The 22,694-nt window shown below is 43.1% G+C and overlaps 1 protein-coding gene across 4 annotated transcripts in view; it reads left to right on the top strand.

Moving 5' to 3' along the window:
* LOC6630871 (uncharacterized) overlaps positions 1-17,572 on the top strand; it is a 31,109-nt gene extending 13,537 nt beyond the window's left edge. The window contains exons 1-11 of one of the 4 annotated variants that reach the window (XM_032439213.2): positions 5-181; positions 2,665-3,210; positions 8,947-9,075; positions 9,224-9,495; positions 11,310-11,526; positions 12,654-12,803; positions 12,921-13,064; positions 13,291-13,596; positions 13,942-14,210; positions 14,284-14,572; positions 14,663-17,572. In XM_032439213.2, coding sequence (XP_032295104.1) covers positions 3,006-3,210; positions 8,947-9,075; positions 9,224-9,495; positions 11,310-11,526; positions 12,654-12,803; positions 12,921-13,064; positions 13,291-13,596; positions 13,942-14,210; positions 14,284-14,572; positions 14,663-15,018 — 2,337 coding nt within the window. In that variant the 5' untranslated portion in view covers positions 5-181; positions 2,665-3,005 and the 3' untranslated portion in view covers positions 15,019-17,572. Of the gene's footprint in view, positions 1-4; positions 3,211-8,946; positions 9,076-9,223; positions 9,496-11,309; positions 11,527-12,653; positions 12,804-12,920; positions 13,065-13,290; positions 13,597-13,941; positions 14,211-14,283; positions 14,573-14,662 lie in introns of those variants that run through there. The other 3 variants (XM_070207072.1, XM_070207071.1, XM_015172156.3) reach the window with 3 other exon arrangements.
* Positions 17,573-22,694: the final 5,122 nt, after the last annotated feature.

The following is a 22,694-nucleotide window of genomic DNA, read 5'->3' as shown; positions in this document are numbered from 1 at the left end:
TCAAACGCAACGGACGTGCCAAGCGCGTGATTCCTGCAAACAGCGACTGGGCCAGAGCTGGCACATTCCGCACTTGTCTTCAGCTACGTCTCGGCAACGGCATCCGCAGCAGCGGTAGGCGGGGCGTGCGCATCCTCGTGGTCGGAGCCAAATTTTGCACGTGCTTTTAACGTGGCCAAATGTGAGCTATTCCTTTGAGTGCGCGTGTGTTTCGCATTTTTGCGGCCAACTGAAAAAATTTAAATGAGCATTAAAAAACCCCCCCAAAAAAAATAAAAAAAAAAACAAAAAAAAAAACAAGCAGCGCAAAGGCAAAAAGAATGCTTAAAACCCAACGGGGCGGAGCACTTAAAATGCACACAGGCAACACCACCAACCAGCAACGAGTAGTCCACCCACCAAGCCACCAACCCACCAAGCCACCGACCCACCGACTGTGACGTGCAACTAGAAAAAGCCGCCACAAATATGCGAAATTAACAAGAAATTGTCAGGTTGCGCTCTTGGCCATGATTAGCGAACGTTAAGCCGGTGCTGCTTGGTCCCAGCCTGGTTAGAAACTCGACTCCCACGTGGCCTGTCCCAGTCCCAAGCTCCCACTTCTGTGTGAGTGTGGGTGTGTGTGTGTGTGTGTGTGAGTGTGGTGGGCGGTTTGCCGCTTCGTTTATTTTTGCGTCGCTTTATTTCAATTTTGTCGCCACTTTTAGCTAAAATAAAGCCATTTCTGTGACCACACGGGCCACTGGGCCACGGCCCACAGGCTCACAGGCCCATCTCGGCCTCGTTTCCTATTGTGCTAAATGACAGTGGTAAAATTGTAACACAAACAGAACATACGTACGCTCTTATGTGTGTGTGTGTGTGTGTGTGTGTGTGTGGTGCATGTAATGCGAGTGTGATTATATGCAGTTTATCTTGGCACCCAACCACCCACAAACACACCACACTACGCACACACACACACGCGCACACTTCCTGGCACGCACACTCTGAAGTGGAGCAGAAAAACTTTGGCCTGGCTCGCATCATTAATCAAATGTCGAGTGCGCAGCAAGTTCCTCTTCCCCGACCTGTCCAAATATGATAATTGAATAACGGAATATAACAAATGCCAAAAACAGTTGCTCAGGTCTCGGATTTTGATTTGTGCTACCCGAATAAAGCTGCCAGCCCCTTGTCAGTTGGCCAAGCTGAAGGCGCCCCCGAGTTTCAATCGGAAGATGCGAACATAATTGCTGGAATCCTCCGGCAGGCTGTCATTCCGTCAACTAACTGTCATTCACTAATGAGCACGAATGACATAAACACACACATACGTGGGCGTCTGTGGGTGTGTGTGCGTGTGTGTTGTCATTAGAAACCCTTTGCAATTGTTGAAAATTGATTAAGTTTACAGTTGGTATTCGACGCGTATCCTTAAATGTGCACTTGATACAGTTGCTGAATGAAAAGCAAGCGTCATTTAATGCTGTTTGCTTATCAAATTAGTTTCTCTCTCTCTCTCTCTCTCTCTCACTCTCTGTGCAAGTGGTAATCTGAATTGCAAATACTTATCCGCAGGCGCTGCGGGTCATGGGAGTTAAGCACTTGACATACATGAGACATTTATTAAGCATTTCATTGGCTGAGCCCAAATGAAGTGAAATATGTTCAAACTACGTACGTATGTCAACAATCGTGTTGTATGTTGCAAATGTTATCCATTTCCCCGGTCCTGATCTAAGCGTGGCGTCAGCGACGGCGGCAATTTCGCTTTGCTTGTCAAACACAATTTTAATTAAAAGTTCTGCTGCGTATTCGCTGCCGTCTGAATCACAATTAATTGTTGGCAAATGTGCTGCATGATGGATGCGCAGCGCCCACCACCCCAGTCACGCCCCGCGCCCTGCACCCTGCGCCCTGTGTCCTGTGCAAATGATATGCTAGTTGGGCATTTAAGCAATCGGATTACTGAGGCACGCTTTGGGCCGTTGACCAATTGTTCTTTGTTATTGCAGCAAGCGTCGAATCGGGCTTTAAGCGATCTGTTAATATCCCTGCGATTGGCATATGCTGTGCCACGTGCGACGGAACGTGACACTGGGTGCTGGCGGCCAATCAATGTGGCCTTTGTTTCATTGGCAATGCCAAAGAAATCAAATGAAATTTAAATGTGAAAAAATTGCATTCATCGTCGCCTGCGGGCAGTGCGAAAATCGTGAATTTCGTATTTGCTACTTTTCGGTTTATTTTTGTGTCTCCGATTTGCATATGTATGAGAGCGCACACACAAGGACACGGAGACGCACACACATGCACATTGCCGCATTTTGATGGGCTTGATGTGCTGCATAGTGCTGCATAGGGCTGCGTGGGCGCGGTCATATAAACAGTGCATTGTTGTTATCGTTGAAGTGGCAACTGCATCGATTCAGCGCGCATTCCAAACATTACGGCCAGGCAGGATCGTTACCAGGCTGCGAACGATGGTTGTCCGGGGCGATGATTGGCTCTCAGGCGCTGGTCATTCAATTTGATTACCTACACGGCCAGCGAGGGGGCGAGCTGGGTTGTGTGTGTGCGTGTGTGTGTGTGTGCATTTTATTGATCGACATTTTGGGGCTGGTAGGCAACTCGCGCCGAGTTGATAATAAATGAAAAATCGTTCTTTTTGTGGCATAGCAGAAAAATTGTGAAATTCGCGCACTTCCTGCAACGCAAGCAACAAATGTGAAAACAAAGTGCTAACAAATCAAACGGAAAGCGCATCCGAACGAAACCCCAACCAGTGAAAGGGACAGCTAACCGGAAAACGCCGACGGCACAGCAAATCGAATACAACTGGCATCCGTTCAAAAGAACTGAGATAAATCAATAATACTAGCTTGTGCAACTGCCGATCGGTACACAATCCAAAAGAAAAGTCCATGCCAAGCTCCGTTCGTGCAACACTCCGTTCGCGCTGCGGCAGCAAGTGCGTGTGCAGCTTGGCCGAGTGGCAGCAGCGTCTGTAATGCCGATAGTGAATGCCGGTTAACGCCCCTCGCATAGGAGCCAAAACCAAAACCAAGGCGAAAGCCAAAGCCAAGCCAGCCGGCGGCAACTGGAGCTTCAGCTCAGCTCGCAGGATAATGGATTACACGCAGGCCAAGTGTTTAATGCTGTCCTTTCTGTGCGCACTGAGTGCAGCCAGCGCCGAAGGCGAAATAATATTTCGTATTGATCCCTTGGGTAAGCCACAGTCGGTTAAGTCAAACCCAATCAAATCTAATCATATGTTAATTAAGCATGCTTGCGCCATTTAAGGGCTTGTTATGAATACAACAAGTAAATTGGCTCAGGATGACGTGAGCAAAATGTTGTACTGAAGCAGAAAATAGCGCAGCATGATATTCCATTTAGTATGTTAATAAAATTTTACAAATGCGAAACAACTCTGGGATAAGGATAACATGTCGCAATATCCTGTCCCATTTACTTTGCTCTTCTGCCTGCCTGCCTGCCTGCCAGCCAACTGGCTTCTGCCACAAATATAACTGTCATTTCCCTAAGGTCCTTAAATCTTTTCATTTACATACTGCGTAAGCACATGCCAACTGAATGAAAATGCTCGCGAGTATCTGCAATATATATCCTCTAGATTTCGACTGTCTTGCATATTTAAGGCTTGAGATTTAAAAATTCTGTGTGTTAGAAGCAGCTCTTCAAAGGTAATTCTATTCCGGCGCCCAGCTTCATTTAAAGTGCCTACAAATGCGCCGCATGAGCAAATATTTCATTGCCCATCAGATAGAGCTAGCGCTCAGCGCGAGCTCATAATATTTATGCTCTCAATTACGCAAAGTAATGTCTGTCCGGAGAGTTTCACAGAAACACCACGCCCAAAGTTCCATCACTTGTCGCTGATGTGTAGAGGGACAAAAAAAAATAAAAACAACAAAAACATGAAACTTTATAAGTTGACGCAGTGCGTCCAAAAACCACACGCCCCGCTGGTGACGTGAGTGAAATCTGTTGTATTCCAGCCATTTCAGAGTTGACAACAATGCGAAAAGAGAGTTAAATAAGCATATATGTAGGTATTTATGTATGAGCATGCACATATACATACATATATCTGGATATATTCCTCTGGATTTCGTGTCCAGGGTCGCAGCCGTCTGTCCAGCCAGGCCTTCAGCCGCTCAGCCATCCATATATGACAAAACAGGTTCATAAATTTTTGTTTTTGTTTCCGTCGAGCTGCTGAGCTTAAAGATGGATAGCCAGCGGACGGATGGAAATGTGCAAAGTTTTCACAAAGTATTAAAAAAGCTCGTAAAATGTCATAAACTTTTGTTTCCTCAGGATTAGACCGGGGTCCACTACAAAATCCGAGCTGAAAACAATGCCAACGTCAGCGAAAAGGGAAAATATTATGTCTACATTTAAGAATATACTTTTATTCATTTCACTTTTGTCTTGTTTTTGTTTTCCGTCCACTTTATGAATGACTTATTTCCGCTGAGCTCCGGAATTTACAGACATCATCATACCTCAGACCTGGATGCAATGATATTTTAGAGTCAACAATTGCATTTGAGAGTCAAATTTAGTACTACCAACAGCACAAACGCTGTACATGAATATCGTATTATTTATTTGGGCTTTCTTTCAGCAATGAGACTAGTTTTCTCCACAGTCATTGTTGTTATTAGGGCTCAGAGCTTGTTTTCGTTTTAGTTATTAGGCTCATTTAGCCTTTTATGGCCCGAAACTGTTTCACAATCGATATCATTTGGTCTTTCCAAATATGGATGAGCCATATTAAATTTCATTTAATTAGATTTATTTGTACAGCATACAGAACTGACTGGGCGCCAGCCATAGCAGATACATATCAAGTTTTATTGGTTTGGGACCACAGGACAAGCAGGCCGCAACGTCAATTTGGCCCCAGGGTTTTGTTCAATAGTATCGACACTGGCGAATTCCCATTTATTAAGCAAGTCAAATGGGACAATAAAATATGGTAGCTACCAGCAGCGGCGCTGTGGAACGAGCCCAACCACCGGCAGCCCCATAAAGAAATCAACACAATTTTGCATGAGCATCTGAAAGAGACAAACAACAGAAAGGACAACGGCAACATCAAAGCTGCAAGTGCCAAGCCCGGACAGATGAGAGCGAGTTCTGGCCCGGGCCAGCGCTGGAGCTGGAGCTACCAAGTACATGGGAATAAATCAAAACAAATCAATTTCTTCTGGGCCATTGACTCGGCAACTCCCGATGACAGTTGCTTCTTCTTGTTGTTTTTTTTTTTTTTTTTTTGTGCCCTACACTGAATCCCGCTGGCTTCCAAAGCATTCAATCGAGCATTCGTTGTCCCAAAGCTGCGACTTAGACTTCGACAGTGTGAGCCCAGGGGATTCCTTCAGCGTATAGCAAACAGTACTGACAGCTAAATTGAGGCTAAGAGAACGTAGCGGCTGCCGGCGCAAGGAGCTCCACTGGGATTTGGGAGTCGTCAAAAGTAAAACAAATTGTCGATTGCAATATTCAGCGATAGAGTCCTTGCATGCGAGCATACATACATCATATAAGTATCTCTTCCATCGGAAGCTAGAATTTACTGCAGTAGCCACATGCGCCAACTTCAGACCCTTGCGTTGCATCGTAAATTTGCATTGCAATTTACTACCATTAAAAGACATAGGGGGTAATCTGTCTCTGAAAAAGAGCTCAGCGATTAGCGGAAGAAACACTTGACTCTGAAGTAAATCAGTAAATCAGAGCTAAAAGGGGTTCATCATAAAATATTTGCTTAAGCCTCTGGAGAATTTGATTACTAAGCCAAGTTCTGAAATACACATGTGTGTCAAAAATATCTCCCCTCTCTCTCCTTGCCGTAATTCTTTTTAGCCTTTTATGAATATCTTTGGGTACAGTGTGTGCCTGGGCAAAAAAAAAAAAAAAAAATCATTAGTCATGAAAGGGCAAAAGAATTTATTTTTTACATTTTCTCACTTGATGTCGTATGTAGGCTAAACGGTCGACGACCCAGTTTATTATGTCAATATTAAATTTGTCGATTAAGTAGATTTGGCAACCAGACCCGGTTTATTTCAGAACCCTCATGTCAGGCTTCCTTTAAAGCCCACAACCCATTGGTGTTCGAGTTTATTAGTGACAAAAGTACATTTCATAAAAGGTAATGCCCTCTGCCTGGCACCTGCATTTGCTTTGAGCGACATTGCTGAATAGATTTTATTCAATGTGCTGACATAATCTTGCACATAAATAAAAATATACATTATATAAATATTCAATCGTAATCTTCTTTCAACCAAGCATTCAGTTTGCAAAATTGTACTTTTAGGCTTGTGGCCAGGAGTGAGACGGGAGCCCATATATTTAAATTATTCATAAGTATGTAAAACGATGCGGTGCACATGTGGATACAATACGCACACGCACACACACACTCACACACAAAAACACATACACACATATTTACTTAAGAAGTTGGGAAAGTAATGTCGGTGCTCAAAACAAATTTCATGCCCGACAGTTTTCCATCACTACACTCCCCAACACCGGTAGGCTCATAAAACTGTCGGCCTTTAAGAGTGCCAGCTACCGGCATCTGTCTGGAGCGCTTTCAATTTCGAATCAAATAAAAAGTTTCATACAACCGCCTTAAAAGTGCGGCATCATTCAAGAACTGTCCAGTAAATGGAGACGGGAGTATATAGGTTACTATATAGTAGATATATACATGTACGATGATTTTGCCTTGGCAGACCGCAAGGTCAAAGGGACTTTTTCTCCCTTTTTTTTTATTATTGTATTTTCAATTTAAGCAACACGCTGAATATACTCTCACTTTAAAAGGTAAACTTTTTCGATGCTGCATTGTGTAGTCAGGCTGGCGGAGATTCAGGATTTTATGGCCGAGCGCAAAGCGAACTTTTATTTGGATTCGCTCCATACCAAAGTGATTCGATTGCCGAAGTCAAATGGCACCAATAAAAAGTTCAGAGACTTTCGTTTCCGACCGGCAGCGTCCAACACATTGAGTCAAGGACTAGCGGAACCATTTGGAAGCTTCTCTTAGACCAGCGTTTCCCCAGCTGTAAAGTCATAACAATTAATTTAATGTGCCGCCAGCTGGCACAAGTGTGCAATATCAGAGATATGAACAGCAGGACGCGTGCTTGAAAGGCGTTAGAAATAAAAAAACATGAATGCGAATAATCGAAGAATTATTAAATTTAATATTCATGTATGCAGATTAATAAAAAACAAAGTAGATAACTTGCCCGTAGTGTGAAGGTGTATAGAAAAAGATGCAATCCATCTTGAGTTGGCAGTTGATACAAGTAGCTAGCTGGTCAACAGATGTGGCCCACTTGCATCCGTCCGATAGGCGAATGGGCGGTCAGGCCATAGACTTGAAATATATTGTCACTGGGCGGTGCCCTGCCATTTGGCTGTTTGGCCAAGGGCCAGTCCATGGTCAGTTCGTGATTATACGTATATATATACTATATATACCATGTAGAAATAATTACGAGCTACGCTGGGGTGCTCGTGTTGCCAGAAGCGAAAACGCACCATTTAAATATAATTTATGGCTTGCAATATAAATCAGTCGGCATTCTGTAGTCGGCAGTTGGTAGTCACCCGCATTGGGCTGCAATATCCTCAATCTCAGTGTCTTTTTTCATCCACATCCGCAGCCGCATCCTCCTCGTGCTGGCTGACACGCCCCTGCCATGGGCAGTCATCAAAAACAAAACCAATTCGCACGCTCAGCTCCCCAAACTCATTAGTGATAAAATGCCAAGCGAGAAATGAACGGTAACAGCTAAATTATATTTTATGTCCGAGACCCAACCCAAACCCTTCCCCCCCTGCTTAACCATACATATATAAACCGCGCGGCAACTGTTTCGGTATTTAAATTGCTCAGCTGATAGTAGATAGACCTGTTCAATTAGTTTTTCCTTTGAACGTTCTGGCAAATTGTTGGAAATTGATTCGTTGCAGCAAACTAATTGAAAGGCCATTTTTCATATAAATGGCCTATGCCGGCCGGCCATCGTTTATATATATTATAAATATTCGTTTATATATTTATTATCATTAATACACATAGAGTAGCAGCTCAGCCAGAAGTAAGTTGTAGCCTTAGGCAAAGATATAAGCAACAGAAGCGAACCAGCGAAAATATTTACCAAGAATTTTGTATAATTTGGCATGCACCTCCCAAGAGGAAGCGGCGAAACTGTGGCGCGCTGAAAATGTGCACTTGGCGCCTTGCTTGAAGTCCGGAAACGCATTTTTGATGCCACGCTCCAGCCACGCCTAGGAATCCGCCTGAGCTGAGCTACTTGAAGGCGTTTGCCAGCGTTGGGCTGCCACCATTTCGTGGAAACAACAGCGCGCGGTCTTTTCAGTGTTTTTCCTCGCTGCGTCGACTCTTGTTAGCTCAGGTGATTGGGGCGAGAGCTCACCGCATGGACTCTAGTCAAATCGCCTCATCTGGCCTCCCCGTGGAATTCTTATTAAATACAGCGAAAAATACTGAAAACCAACAAGCTGCCTGATTCAATTTAGTCCGCTAAAATATATAAGACTTGGCCACAACTTTAGGAGAGCATGCAACTGTAGCATAAAATTCCAAGGACTTGAGTAAAGCAAGAGATGCGAGCTGTGCTATTCCGTAGGAATTTTATTTAAGTTGATATCGTGCAGATTTAATTAAATTTGTTAACCCTATCAGAATACACACAAATGAGTGTTGGCATTCCTTTTACATAAATAATATATATGAATTAAATTATGAATAACTATTATCATATTCAATTATTTTAATTATATTCTTTTTTTCCTTTTTATGCAATTTTCTGAATACCAATGGACATTTTACAATTTAAACAACTGAAACCTCTCCATGCACCCATGCCCACGTCTGGCCAACAGCTCTTTTATCGGCCACACTGCGCACATATCAGAAGGCGGCCTGTGATACGGATCAGGTGGTAATTGCTTGCCCGCGCGGCACCAGCATTTCAATTGAATTTGCTCAGTACAACAAGTTTGTGGCGAAAGGTAAGTGTTGGGCTCTCACCCAATTCCACTCTCTCGCTCTCTCTCTCTCTCTCTCTCTGTCTTTCTCTGCCTCTAGAGGGCCATCCTCGGGCCATTTATTCTTAACACGTTTGCCATTTTGTGCTTTATGTTCCTTTTGCTTGTTCAGATGGCTACAGCATTGAGGAGTTGTGTCCCATCTCTGGCACCGTAAAGCCCGAGATTCGTGGAAAAGCAAAACACTTGCTGCGGGGCTCCATTTTTGGCTCCACCTCGCAAAAAGTGCCCGCCAATCGCTATGTGAACGGCGGCTATGCCATTGCAGTCGAAGTTCCTACTAGCACCAGTGGACCAGGAGGAACCATTACCGAATCTTCAGCGGACAATGCTCAAAAGAGCGACAGCTCATCTGAAAACTGCATGTGGCCAAATGCTCTTCAGGTAAGTAGACACCATTTTAAGGGTGTTTTACAAAGATATATGTGAACATGGAAAGCGTGACTTGAGAATAACAAAAGAAAAAGAGATCGGGAGATAGTTGGGCGTGCTAAACCACGAATTTAAGGAAACATAAAACTATTTTAATCATTCTTGAGCCTTGAGTTGTGCAACCTGCAATATATTATAACAGAACATCCATTGAGATTGTATTACCAGCAAATTCTTTGAATTTGTGCCTTTTTGCAATATTCGCTAAGGAGTTGTGCGGGATGTACAAAATTATTTCGAGTCTGTTTGGGCTAACGTTAAGCAGTTAACAAAATGTCGCTTTAAATTCCAGTTGCATTTAAAAAGGGATAAGGAAATTCGTTTGTCCGCATGCCAAATAACGCTTCCAATTCATTAAACAATTTAGCTGCCTTTTCCGACTTCTGAAGGCATCCTTTGAACCCAAACGAAAGATGTCGGATGACGGAGAATGAATTTAAATTTAAAGCAAATTTAACAACATAGAAAACAATACGAGACAGTTGAATACATTTCATTTCATTTCGGTTTTAATGTGCGTTTAAGCTGACAGTCGGAGCTACATGTAGGGCCAAAATGAACAACATGCGAACCGCTGAGAAATGCTCGCAAAAACATTGACGAAGGCCAAAAGTTGCCTTTGTGTCAAGCAAAGTCAATGTGCTGTCTGGCATGTCAGCCTACCCGCTGTGCCGGCCAAGATGCCTTCACGTCCCATGGGGCATCATTAGGCCGGGCAGCAAACCCAAAACTTTCTGCTCAGCAGCGCCAACATGGCGCTAAAAATGGCTACCGCAGCATATAATTTCTCGCATCGTTTTTGTCTCCATTTCTCGCCATTGTTCAAGGAGCTGTTTTTGTTGTTCATCGCTCGCCGTTTCTGCCCCTATCCACTATTCCCTCTCGCTCTCCGGTGCTCTGTTTCTCTGCAGGGTCTTGTCGTCACTGTCGCTGTCGTTGTTATTAAATTTTGTGACGACTCGTCCAATGGTTGACGTTGCCAGGCAAATCTAAACCTGCTGTCAGTCGACTAGGCCCCGTCCGTCCTGCTGTCCCGCCTTTCCGCAACCCCGCCGTCCTGTCGCCCTCATCATCCATTTCATTCGCTTCGGCCCCTACTGTCAACACAAGATAGTGAAAAATAACTTGAAAATAAACAGTTTATATCCTCGCCGTTGTGCTATATGCGCAGCTAGCCATGTTTGTGTGCTGGCCTGGAACTGGACGTGTCCGTCAGTTGCCTGAAACACGAAAAAGTGGAACGATATCAAGAGCAGATAGTTAAAGACAATGCGGCTCTTGATTGAATACATGCCACGCATATGGCGGACAACGTGTTTTATGCATATGATAGGTCTAACAAATGGATCAGCATTTTAAAGAGCAGACTTTTTTACTTTTTCAATATATATTATGAGATTTAAAAGGACACTAAAGCCTCAATAATGCTTCAAATGTAGCTCAATATTCCTGATAAGCTGATTGCTCTCTTTACGTCGAAGGACACACATCCTCTTACCAAGTTCTATCATATCAAACTAAAACATAAGTAATATGTAAGGGAAAAATAAATTCAGACCCAACTGGAAACACTTCAATTACATATTTAATGCAAATATTTTATTTCAATTTGTAAAAGTTTACAATTTCCGCCCAGTTCCTGAACTCGTTCACTTTTCAGCTTCTTCTGTTTGCACACCAATGCGACAAGTATGGAAAAGAAAGAAAAATAAAATTGGAAACCTAAATTGCAACTGATTTTTTGTTCTGTTCTACCTACCTTACAGTACTCCTTGTTGCAGACTGTGGTGGAGGCCTGCCAGAAGAAAAAGCACTGCAAGTTTCACGGATCCCCACAGTTTTACGGACTGGGCGCCAGCGGAGTGGGCGATTCATCCGGCACCAGCAGCTATCACAGCAGTACAGCCAGCTCCAATGCAATCAGCAACGACCCCTGCCCCAAGCGCAGGAAAATCGTCGAAGTCGCCTACAAATGTCGCCCATGTAAGTCAGCAGCTGCAGCGCAAATTTTGTTTAATTTGGTTGGATTTATTGGGCGTACAATAGAACACGTAAAATGGCTAACAAATTCCGTACACTACAAGCACAACGGCAGTACAAACTGACCTGAACAATCCCGACTGCCGGAATCGACACATAAACGTCCAAGCGAATGAGTTGAACGAGAGTCGGCTTCATCCGGACTTTGGCTTTTCGATTGGTTTGGGTCTGCCAGCTGTACAAGTGTGCTGCAAAAAGGTCCTCGTCCTAGGGCATGACCTGGAGCACACAGTGTCGATATTTTGCCAAACAAATACTGTTAAAACTGACGCACACAGGCAAAGGCACGCGCACACGGCTTGGCAAAGGCCCAGACATCCAGCTATCCAGCTATCCAGTCTTGCCATTTCAGCCACCCAACCAGCCAGTTTAGCGAGCTGTTGTTGTGCGTTCCAAAAATTCACTCAGGTGGAATGGTAGCAGAGGCAACCGGGCGGGCATCGACTAGTCCGTTAGCATTACTAAACAGCAGTTGGCGGGCTCGGGCACCCAAAGCGTGCTGCCAGCTGCCAGGGGCAAGGAAGCGTATCGAATGCGAACCGGTAGCATTGCCGCCAACGGCAGCATCGCTCGTTGGCAGTACCAGTCCAATAGCATTTGCACGTGCTTTGTATAACTTGAAAAAACATCGACGATACAAAATTAAGTTTCCGCGCAGCGCCCGGCACATGGCCCTGGGAAACGGAGTCGGGAGGTTGGAGAGGTTCAAATTGCAGCAAATGCTCTGCCGCATTGTCGAATATATATACATATATATATATTTGGCATTCAGCTTTGTTGTCAAAGCCAGAGTTACCATAATGACAGGGAGAGCATGAACTGATTGAGCTCTTGGCTTCCAATTACAAAGTTCTGAATCATTGACTATCTTAATCAGCATCATATTATCGTGCCAATCGGATTCGCCGCTTGGAGATACAAAATAGAAATATGCATTTCTTTTGATAATGAGGAAAAATTATCCCTTTTGATAAAATGAAACTTCATGTTTATTTGTCGGTTATTATATATGAACGGTGGTGCTTTAAATTGTTGAAAATTGTCGCCAATTTTGTCTTTTGTTTTTGCAGATGAGTTCCGCAGCAAGGTTGCCTGCCACAACGATGTCGCCCAGCTGGAATGCAATCCATACTCGCGGATTGCCGTTTACAGTGCAAGCTTTGGACGCACGGAATATGAGAGCATTCAGTGTCCACAGCCGCAGGGCGTCCGCGAGGAAAGTAAGTATTGGGGATGATGACCATCCTGTGGCTAAACTGTGGATTGCATCAATCAAGGAGCGATCCTTGGCCCGCACTCTGCTACAACTAGTCTGTTTTATCTCTGGCCTTTAATAGCATGCCTTGCCTCGTTCGCCACGGAGACTGTGATGCAAATTTGCCATGGACGAAGGCGCTGCAACTTGGCCGCTGATGCGAATACCTTTGGTACCCCGTGTCAGCCAAACTCGCGAATGTATTTGAAGGTTGTTTACACATGCGGTAAGTAGGTCGTAGGAAAAATCAAGGGGCGTTTGCTCCTGCCACTCAGAATGATTTAGAGCGCGCCTTTGTTGCCGCGTCGCATCCCGTCCCATCACATCGCATCGTATCGCGCGTCAGGGCGCAAGATTGATGCCTGGTGCTTGGCGTCCGACCCTCCGTTACCGGTGACTTGGCCACATGATTTATGTTGCTCGTTTGGGCGCTCTATGTCTTTGTTCCATAGTGCCGAAGCAAGTGTTAAAGGAGAGCAACGAGTCAGAGGTGGAGGCTGACGAAATGGAGGACTTTGAGGGCGACATCAATGACCTGTACGACGATGAGCTCATCTACAAAGAGTCGGAGGCCATTCCCAAGCTGTACAGCAACACAACCAAAACAGTTGCAGGCAACGGAACTAGCGGCGGCGGTCTCGCTGCCAACTCCAATCCAGAGGGTATTCACACCGTAACAAACGGCTCACTGGACTCAGATGTGGATGGCAGTGGCGTCAATCCGGTGATGACACACAGCGCCGACTTAAGTCTGGAGGGTAAGTCCCTACCAAGTTGACCTGAACGTAAGGTTACATTTGCCATAATGACAAACACAAGTCAGCGCTAGTCCACAGGGGTCTTTGGTAGTCGGTGGCCTTATGGAAAACAGTCTGGAAATGTAGGCGTAATCCCACACGGACTCACTGTCACAGAGGACGAAGCAGACATTTTTCGCATTTCAAATCTTATTCACAAATAGCTTTAAAGTTGACTTAAATTCAATTTAAAAACAAGATGGGGTCGGACTTAAGCCAGGCAAATCCCCGGCTCAACGAATGACTTTGATATATTTATATACGCGATTTGCTAACTCCATTCCATAACCACGTTGTTCTCCGTAGACGACCAGCAGCGTCTCTATTTATATCTCTTAATTGTCGGATTGGTCGGTGTCCTCTTCTCCATTCTGACTGTGGCCACGCGCCTTGTGCTACAGAAGCGGCGCATGGCCAGTGACACGCAGTCCAATTCATCTACAAAAGGGGGCACCGCTGGAGGCCTGGGCGACGAGACGACCATCCCAAGCGGCTTCAACGACACCATTTCCGAGATTGACGCCGACATTGACCTTACCACTTCCATACCAGTGCCCAGCGTATCAAAAAACGAGGTGGGTAACATAACTCATCCCACTCAGAAGCCAATGCCATCTGTCATCTGTCGTCTGTCGTCTGACACTGCAGAACTACATCACTTACGCGCCTGCCAGCAGCTTGTATACTAGCCTAGCGCCTAGCCAGCTGGCGACAGTTGGCGGACCCTGCACGGCCTCCGGTTTGATTCCCAACCCCCTTTTAATGGGTGCAAGGCAGTCGCCGGACCTCATCGGCATGTCGCCAAACACCTATGTAGCTACAAGTAGCGCCGGCAGCGCACCTGCTGCACAGGGCTCCATGGCGAGCATTTTGACACCGGCTATTGTAATTGGCGGGAACGATCCTAGTGGAACTTTGCCCGGAAGCAGTGGCTTAAGTAAGTATCTTCATCAGCTTTGGCTGGCAGCTGGTCAGTTCGACTTGTTGAGGTGCGTTTCGTCAACATTTTCGATTCATGCTTTTGCAGACACCATGTTGCCCATTACATCTCTGACCCAGTACACAACGGCGCCCACCATTCGCGGTGGCTACATCATTAATGCCGAAGCCATGAGCGTGCTGCAGCGACCAAGCAACACACCGACCCCACCCTCCTCTTTAGCTAGCGGCTCACCGGCGCATCCACCGACACAACAGCCGCCGACTACATCGCCTCTAGCAATGACATCGCTAAGTCATGTGCCTGCCCCTGGCACATCAACATTGCGCCGCACAAAGCCCGGTACCGCAGCTATGCTCCATCCTCAGCTGTCCTATGATGGCACGGCTCCGCGTACTCTATCAACTGGTTTACCGGTGAGCTCGCAGTTTTATTACGGATGACCAAGCACGGGGGACTGTGAGTCTCACGTGTATACTACAGCCGTCAACGTGACCACCCCTAACGTCCATAGCTATACCAGGCAGGATGTCACAGGTACTCAGGCACAGTCCGTCGCTGCCTCCCATTCAGACGCTGCTCATGTGCCGGCAGCTAGGCCCTAGCCACAAGCCAACAATGGGCCAACAGTACCCTTGGCCACTTCTAGCATAAACGACAATACAAATCTACAGGGGAATGAACTAAGCCCAGAGACCTCCTGCCAGAATCGGAATCAGCAACAACAACAACAACAACAGGTGTGTAACGAGTAGATGGCTCTCAGAATCTGGGCAACAATGGCTGATGTCTGTTTTTAAAATATATGTATACATAAATGTATTTAAATGGACGAGCTTCCTGCAACTGTAAATTACTAATGAGTGGAACGGACACGCACTTGCAAGGTTCTAGGTCAGTTCACAGTAAGGTGCATTCGCATAGAAAAGTTAGGGTAGAATAATTTGTAGGTTAAGCATAGAAATGTTGGTCTGTGCAGAGTTCTGCACGTGCGTGAATGATATAACCTCCTGATTTTACATATGCTCTCTTACTTCGATAACCTTTTGAATTTGCATCCCTTTTGTAATAAAAGCTGGGTTAATTGCTTTTTTCTCAATGTTTAATTACCCAATCGTTTTCATGGCAACGGAACGAATTACACATTAGTGGGAACAACAAGCGCCAGGCACGACTCTCTATGCCATAAAATTATGCGATCCAAGCGGACAAATGAAAACAAATTGCGGGAGACTCATTTAATGTTATCAATAATGTAAACGCACGCATAAATATAAACACACAGATGCCATGAATACACAGCAAGAACAAGCCTCAGAATAACAAACACTCACATACATCAAGGATGCGAAGCAGCAAAATTCCCAAAGTCGTTGGCAAAGGGAAAACTAATGGGTTGTCAGAGCCGAGCTTTGGGATGAGATGCGAGCCTCATATATGTACATAACTCTATAGATGTGTGCGTGTACGCATACACCCCCCATAAATATCACGATATTTCCATTTCGCTACCAAAAGGAATCTTCATAATGGTCTACACCTATATATGTGAATGAGAGAGAGAGAGTGAGGAAGAGGGAGAGAGAGTGACCTAGAGTTCATAGCTTTTGCGCATGTGTGTATGTGTGCGTTGATTAGGGCGATGAGGCTCATAAACGCTTTATTGGGGGGGCTATCATAGAGGACAGGTTACGTTGCAGGAGGTGCCATCATAACTCAACCACGCCGTACAACTTCTTGTATGAGGGATTCACGTGTGTGCATAATTCAGTGGTATGTACTTCGGATTAATGCGCTTTAAATGGATGAACGTAATTAATATCCGGCTCCCGAATAGCTAGGCCTGGGGTATAGGAAGCGTCTGGCCAGCGAGTTAGTGTATTGCTCCTGCGTGCCAAGGTGAGTAGGTTTCTAATACCAATGCCTGCTTAGCTGGATATACCTTGCAGTTTAGGTCTGTGTGAATGTGGGTGGGAATGCTGCTGCAGACAACATTTTAAGAGATAGTCATAGACTTGTATCTTCTCCGTTGCAGATTCATATCTGTAAATGCTATATATGTGTATGTGCAAATGCATTCTACAGCATTTTGAGTTTTTGTTGGTCTTGTCGGTTCTCATCTCTTTGTTAAAGTTGACTCTATTGTTTCAAATGTCAAGTGCCTTCCTAAATAGCATCTAAGTGTGTTCTTTAATATAAGTTGGAGTGCATCCAATCAACGTGTAAATAATCAGAACAAAATAGATATATATATATATATAGCCCAAATACAATACGATAGTACTACTATTCACGTTTTAAAATAGCCACCCTACCCCCAATTAGCCAAATGTGTACATAAGATGTATAAAAAAGAAACATTCCGGAAAATAGCACAAATTAAGCAAACAAATAGATCGAAATGCTGGCCGTAATTAAAGTACAGTTGCATCCAAAAAGAACCCGAACGGAAACAAAAACACACTTTACTAACTAGCAAATTGTTTACATGCGGTGTGTTTTTGTTCCTTTGGTTCTTTGTGGTCGGCTGTGAGTTGCAGTCTTCCCGGTTCGTGAATAGAATAGGGTATGATTGGAGTTATCCAATTACCAAATAACAATTAACGTATTTTCACAATAGAGAGGTTATTTAATATATGTATATAAAATATTCGTGTTTCGCTAAAAATTAGCAAATGAGCTCTGCGAAATGCATTATGAATAGGCAGTTATCGGCTAGGCGAATAGTTCGGGTACTTGGTAATATAACAACTATTCGTAGAATTAAATCATTAAAAATACATACAGGCGTATAATTAAAGACCCAATGGCATTTTGCAATTCCAATCGTACGTTTAGGTACTGCATCAGGAAATTCAAAATGCTCGATTATAAATATGGAAAATGTTAATGGAAACCAAAGCATAGAATAAAGTTTCTACACTAACTAAAACTGTGAATATAATTTGGCTATGGTTTTTTTTTTCAATTATGTATTGTACCTTTTGTATGTTTCATTTTTAATCAATTTATAGTTCATAAATAAAATATTAACTGAAAAATCTAAAACGGCACACTTTAATTCCGGACTGCTAATAATTTGGGTAGGTAAAAAAGGTACTTGAGACAATTATCTGCCTCAATTTCAACAGTGCTTATGAACATTGTATTTTCTTACGAAATCAAATTACCTAAAATATTTGGTTTCGTTAATTACTTTGTTCTAGATTATCATACTAAGTATACGAATCTATGTTAAGCAGGCAAATCAAAGGCGTTAGTGAGGGGCAAGCGTGTGCCACGATTAGTTCAGTTCTGTAAGGATTCGATGTAACGAAGCGTGAATGTAATTTAGTTAGTAGCAAGTACGCCTCCAAGGAGTAAGGACAACAGAGCACGGCCCAAAGGGCCAGGAACTATGGGAAATCCGCAAAATCTGTGTGAAGAGAAAGACAGTGGCAGCCGAGAGAACTGTCTGATTAAATTTGTTGGCAGGGAATATTTATGGGTGTGCCTGAGCTCTGGCTGCTAATTGGTTTATAAATTAGAATTTCAACGGAACATTAAGCCAGCCATCTCAACCAAATAAACCTACAACAATTTCAAACACCATCGTAATCAATATTTATTGTGCGCCAACAATAACAACAACAACAACGAACTGGTGTTGGGTGGCAATAAGCTGTCAAGTGCAGGGCGGCTGTGGAAAGTCTGCAAATAAACCAAATTAACTTTATCTACTGGTTTATTTTTTAACGGGCCTGCAGCAACTAGGTAAATGCAATAGCATTTGAGAAAATGAACAAAATATTTACTTAATAGTCGTGATTGCGAGAGCAACTATGCAATGCCTATTTATTTTGAATATTTATTCCTTCAAATATCCTCTTCTTAAAATTTTATAAAAATGTCGCACAAAGAAGTAGTTAAATCTAAATTCAAGTTGTATTAAATATTTAAGCTTCTGAGTGTACAAAAATACCATGTTATTACGCACGTATGCGTTGCTGAAGTAAGGTCTTACAATTTATGGCAGCTTGTCTAAATTTTGATCTGGTAACTAGTTTCGGCCACGCTGTAAATTAAAATTTTAAGCTTAAGCACGAGCTTAACACATTTTATTTTTGGGGTTTTTGGGAATGTAACAACTGCTTAACCCTGCATCGCCTGGACAGCATAGCATGCCTTAATGTTTAAGTTTATTCTTGCTTGCAATTTTATATTTATTGACTCAGCTTGAAAATGATTTAGTTCTTATGAATCACATATAGTAGGATTAAATGTATTGTCCAGCAAATTGGAATTCTATTGATTCTCTCTAAGGTCAAACCTAGCTATTCTTTGTCAAACTTTTACAACTCGAAGTGTACGCTTTTTACCAGAATCTGCGCAACATGCCAACCCGTAAGATTTTCACCCTCTTATAATGCGTAAGTACTGGCTGCAATCTAATTAATGATAATGTAACAAGCATTATTAATTAATTTGTGGCAGTCAAGATACAAGCCAGGCCACGCTCTCTGCTCCACACTCCATTAGCCAGGTTCGCAACTGTTTGAATTTATTTTCCCCTTTAGAAAAGTTTCCGAACAACCTGCGTGCCACTTGGCAGTGTAATTACTTTTGGTTGCATGTGCTATGATTCTACAAGTTGGAGGCAAGCTTCATTGCGTGATGTCATCCTTAACATTTTGACCAAAGGCGGCGTACACCTTTTTGTGCCAAATTCGCTAAAATCCGAATGTGTTGCATGTCTGTCTGCTGGAACATAGCTTCTGACTAGTTAGCCAACGTCAACAGCTACCTTAAATATCACAGATTGGCCACAAAGTGGAGAAGGGCTCATCATGAGAAGTGTTTTTGTCCACACACTGTTTACGACGCCGACAAGCAGGAAATTTGCCTGCAACACGCTGTGTTAATTACATTAATTCCTTTTTTGGCATTTAACTTTCGTCTCTTTGTGTCCATCCGTGCGTCGAGAAATGTCAACTCCGCCCAGGCAACTGCTAAATTTTCGCACTGACGTGGCATATCCTGTTGACTGACGAACATGTCTTGTCAGAGCACCGTAAAGAGGGAGACAGACACACAAAATACCTTGAAGGAATTTCATTACGTCAACACAGCAACAGTCCCCGCATAGTTGTAGTTGTTGTAGCCATTGTTTCCCAATCTCCCTCGCTGCACTTTAATATATTCTTAAATGAAAATCGATAATTCATAAAGCTCCTCCCAAACACATGCATGGCCCTGTGTATGTGTTTTCATAAATACTCTAAAGCGGCCACCCCCTCAAGTCTAACAAAACTTATGATAATTTCCTCTCCTTTGTCAAACTTTTTGATAATACAAAAAAAGTCGTCCAGGATTGGCATACACGGAAGCACTGTAAGGATTCTTTACATTTTTCGCATGACCGCACCATTAAATCGATTATATATAGTGTGACCTTCTCCAGGCGATTAAGATTAAACCTTTTCATTGAAATTTGAATATATATAATATATTTGTTGGCATGGACAAGCTGAAGAGTGAAAAATTGTATAAACTGTAATAAGCATTTCAGAAACATAAGAAGGTATGTGTCAATTTTAAAGCATACTTTTCAGGGTAAGCATGGAGCAAGGTTCTCTGATTAAAATTAAATTGTTTTTATCTAGGCATGCGTGAAGTCATAGTCACATTGGTCAGCAAGTAAGTTTAAACACCTGTAAAGTAAAAATTTACATATATATTCAATCCCTTAATAGATTTTTATTTCGAAGTGTATATAATTCTCTGTAATTATTATATGAAGGTACAATTTGCAGGCTGGCTTGTTAATACTACTTAAAGTCTAACAAGTAGAACAGTTTTTAAAAGCTTTTACATTAATTAAGAGCCTAGTTTATCCCTATAAGCCACTTGCTGAGTTAGTCTGCCCATGCCCAAGGATATGCAAATTAAAAAATATGTAAGTGAGACTGTCAGAGACGACGGCCTGTAAACTTGCACTTTATTCTCATCATTTTTTCACTTTCACCAGCATAGTGAAAAATTCTTGGGAAAAAAACAAAAGAAAAATGGCAGGAGCTCAGCTGCAGAAGTTCGTTAGTCGGGTTGTTCGCGGATGAAGCCAAAGCCATAGCCACAGCCGAAGCAGTCACTTGTGTGGTCCTTCGGTACAGTTGAATAAAATATGAGCTGAAGCCAAAGTTCTGGACGTTCTTTTCCTGCCAACTGGCTACCAGACAGGACCCTTGCATTTGACTGTTTGCATAGTTAAAGCCAAAAAAAAATTCCTGTTTACGCTTCATGTTTGCATTTCATGTGCGAGGGCGGCCTTTGCCGCAAATTGAATGCTGTTCAAATAATTTATCTAATTTCTTACTACGCTCTGAACAGTCCTTCTCGAAGTTAGTAACGAGTGAGCAGTTGGCAGCAATTAGAAACGGTCTGCATCTTTTGTCGGATCTCTCCTTTATTCGTCTGATGCACATTGAGTCATATAAACGGTATGCTTTTGGGAACCTCTCCAGATATGCAAATGGCAACAAAGCACATCATTGTTTCAGTTTTCGTTTGCATACGTCTGGAACGTGACGATACCTAAACACAAAGAGATCAATTATCGTTGAAATTTTAATAATCAGTTGACTGCGACAGCTTGTTGACTATCATTTGACGAGGGTAAAATTGTGAACATTATATATATTTTTGTTTAAACAGCAAACTGCGAAAACTGACGAAAGTTGCAATTGTTTCCATTTTTAAAGAAAACTGACACAAATATCGGTTGGGTATTTGATTTTCCTTGTCAAACAAAACTCAATTTTGTACTTTTGAGTTGATATGGCAACTCATTGAAGCGCCATTATTAAATTCCATTTTCAAGTGTGCTATATGTACTTTAAATGTTTCTCTGACTCACTTGTGATTGAGTAAAGCTTCATGTATAATAAAGCTGACTTACTTGAATATACTCTGTAGATTTTATGAATGAACATCATTCGACAAAATTAATAAATAAATAAGATATGCTAGTTAGCTTTAACAATCAAATTGCGTAAGGCGTTATAAATCAAATAGACTAATTTTCTAGACATTTCATCAAGCGAAAGAGAAAACAATGAAACATAAACTATTATCGTTGTTCATCAAATTGACTCCCATGTCGAGTGGGCAGGGTCAAAGGAACTGTTCCTGTATAGGGCCAAATGCATATTCGACTCTATTAGCTAAGCGCTGGCACAGTTTCTACGCTGACTGCACGTCCTTCTGAATTTTGTTGAGCTTAGTTTGGTTGAGCTCTTTGAAGTTGGGCACTCGATTTTTGCTGCCAGAGGCAATTAGAAAACTTTTGTGACGCCGAGTGCTTGTCCGGATCGCTTCAGATTAGGCTAGCTGACGCCCGTCCCGCTCAGCCTGTCTTTAGCGGTGCGTATTTTAGCCAATTGTAAATCGTCAAAGGCCTGCGAAAAAATTGTGCTGGAATAATGGAAAACCGCGAACGCAATGGCTGGAGCAAAGAAGGCCAATCTAGTCAAGCTCCAGTGGCGGTGCATACGCATATTGCAAGAAACTTTCAATTTGCTACTTTAATAACATTAAAAGCGCAACATTCGGAGAAGCGCACTGGGGCAAGGTCGCAGATTGCTGCCGCATATGCTCTTAATTTGTTTGCCGGAATAATTGCGCAAACTTCTCCATATGAACATATTAGCTGCACATGTTGGCAGCAATCGTCTGGAGCGTCTTATGGCCTTAACAAGCTGTGGCAGGGGAGCAGCACATCAATTTGCTGTATCACGTTCTCGCTTCTGATTGGTAACGAAGAACAGCGCACACCCAGACACTGGTTACAGCTTAACCTCGGATAATTACTTCAAACGACACAATAAGTTCCACGCCTGACCACTGTCTGTAGCATAATTAATAACGCAATCGTGACCCGGTAGTCGAACAGTGCTTCTTGCCACTGTTGCCTGTTTGAGCTTAAGCCACATACACAAGTGAGTGCTTGTCTACGTCTATGTGTGTGAGTGTTACGTTAGTGCATTATTCATGAACCGACTGCTAGTTGACAACTTATCGTTGCCACAGTCATGACAGGGACTCACAGTCGGCAATTCACTCGACATTAGCCTCGAGCAAAAGC

Source organism: Drosophila virilis, chromosome 2 (assembly GCF_030788295.1).
Source record: "Drosophila virilis strain 15010-1051.87 chromosome 2, Dvir_AGI_RSII-ME, whole genome shotgun sequence".
In the NCBI taxonomy this organism is placed as follows: domain Eukaryota; kingdom Metazoa; phylum Arthropoda; class Insecta; order Diptera; family Drosophilidae; genus Drosophila; species Drosophila virilis.
Note: the sequence above shows the minus strand (reverse complement) of the source record. Positions and strands in the feature narration are given on the sequence as shown.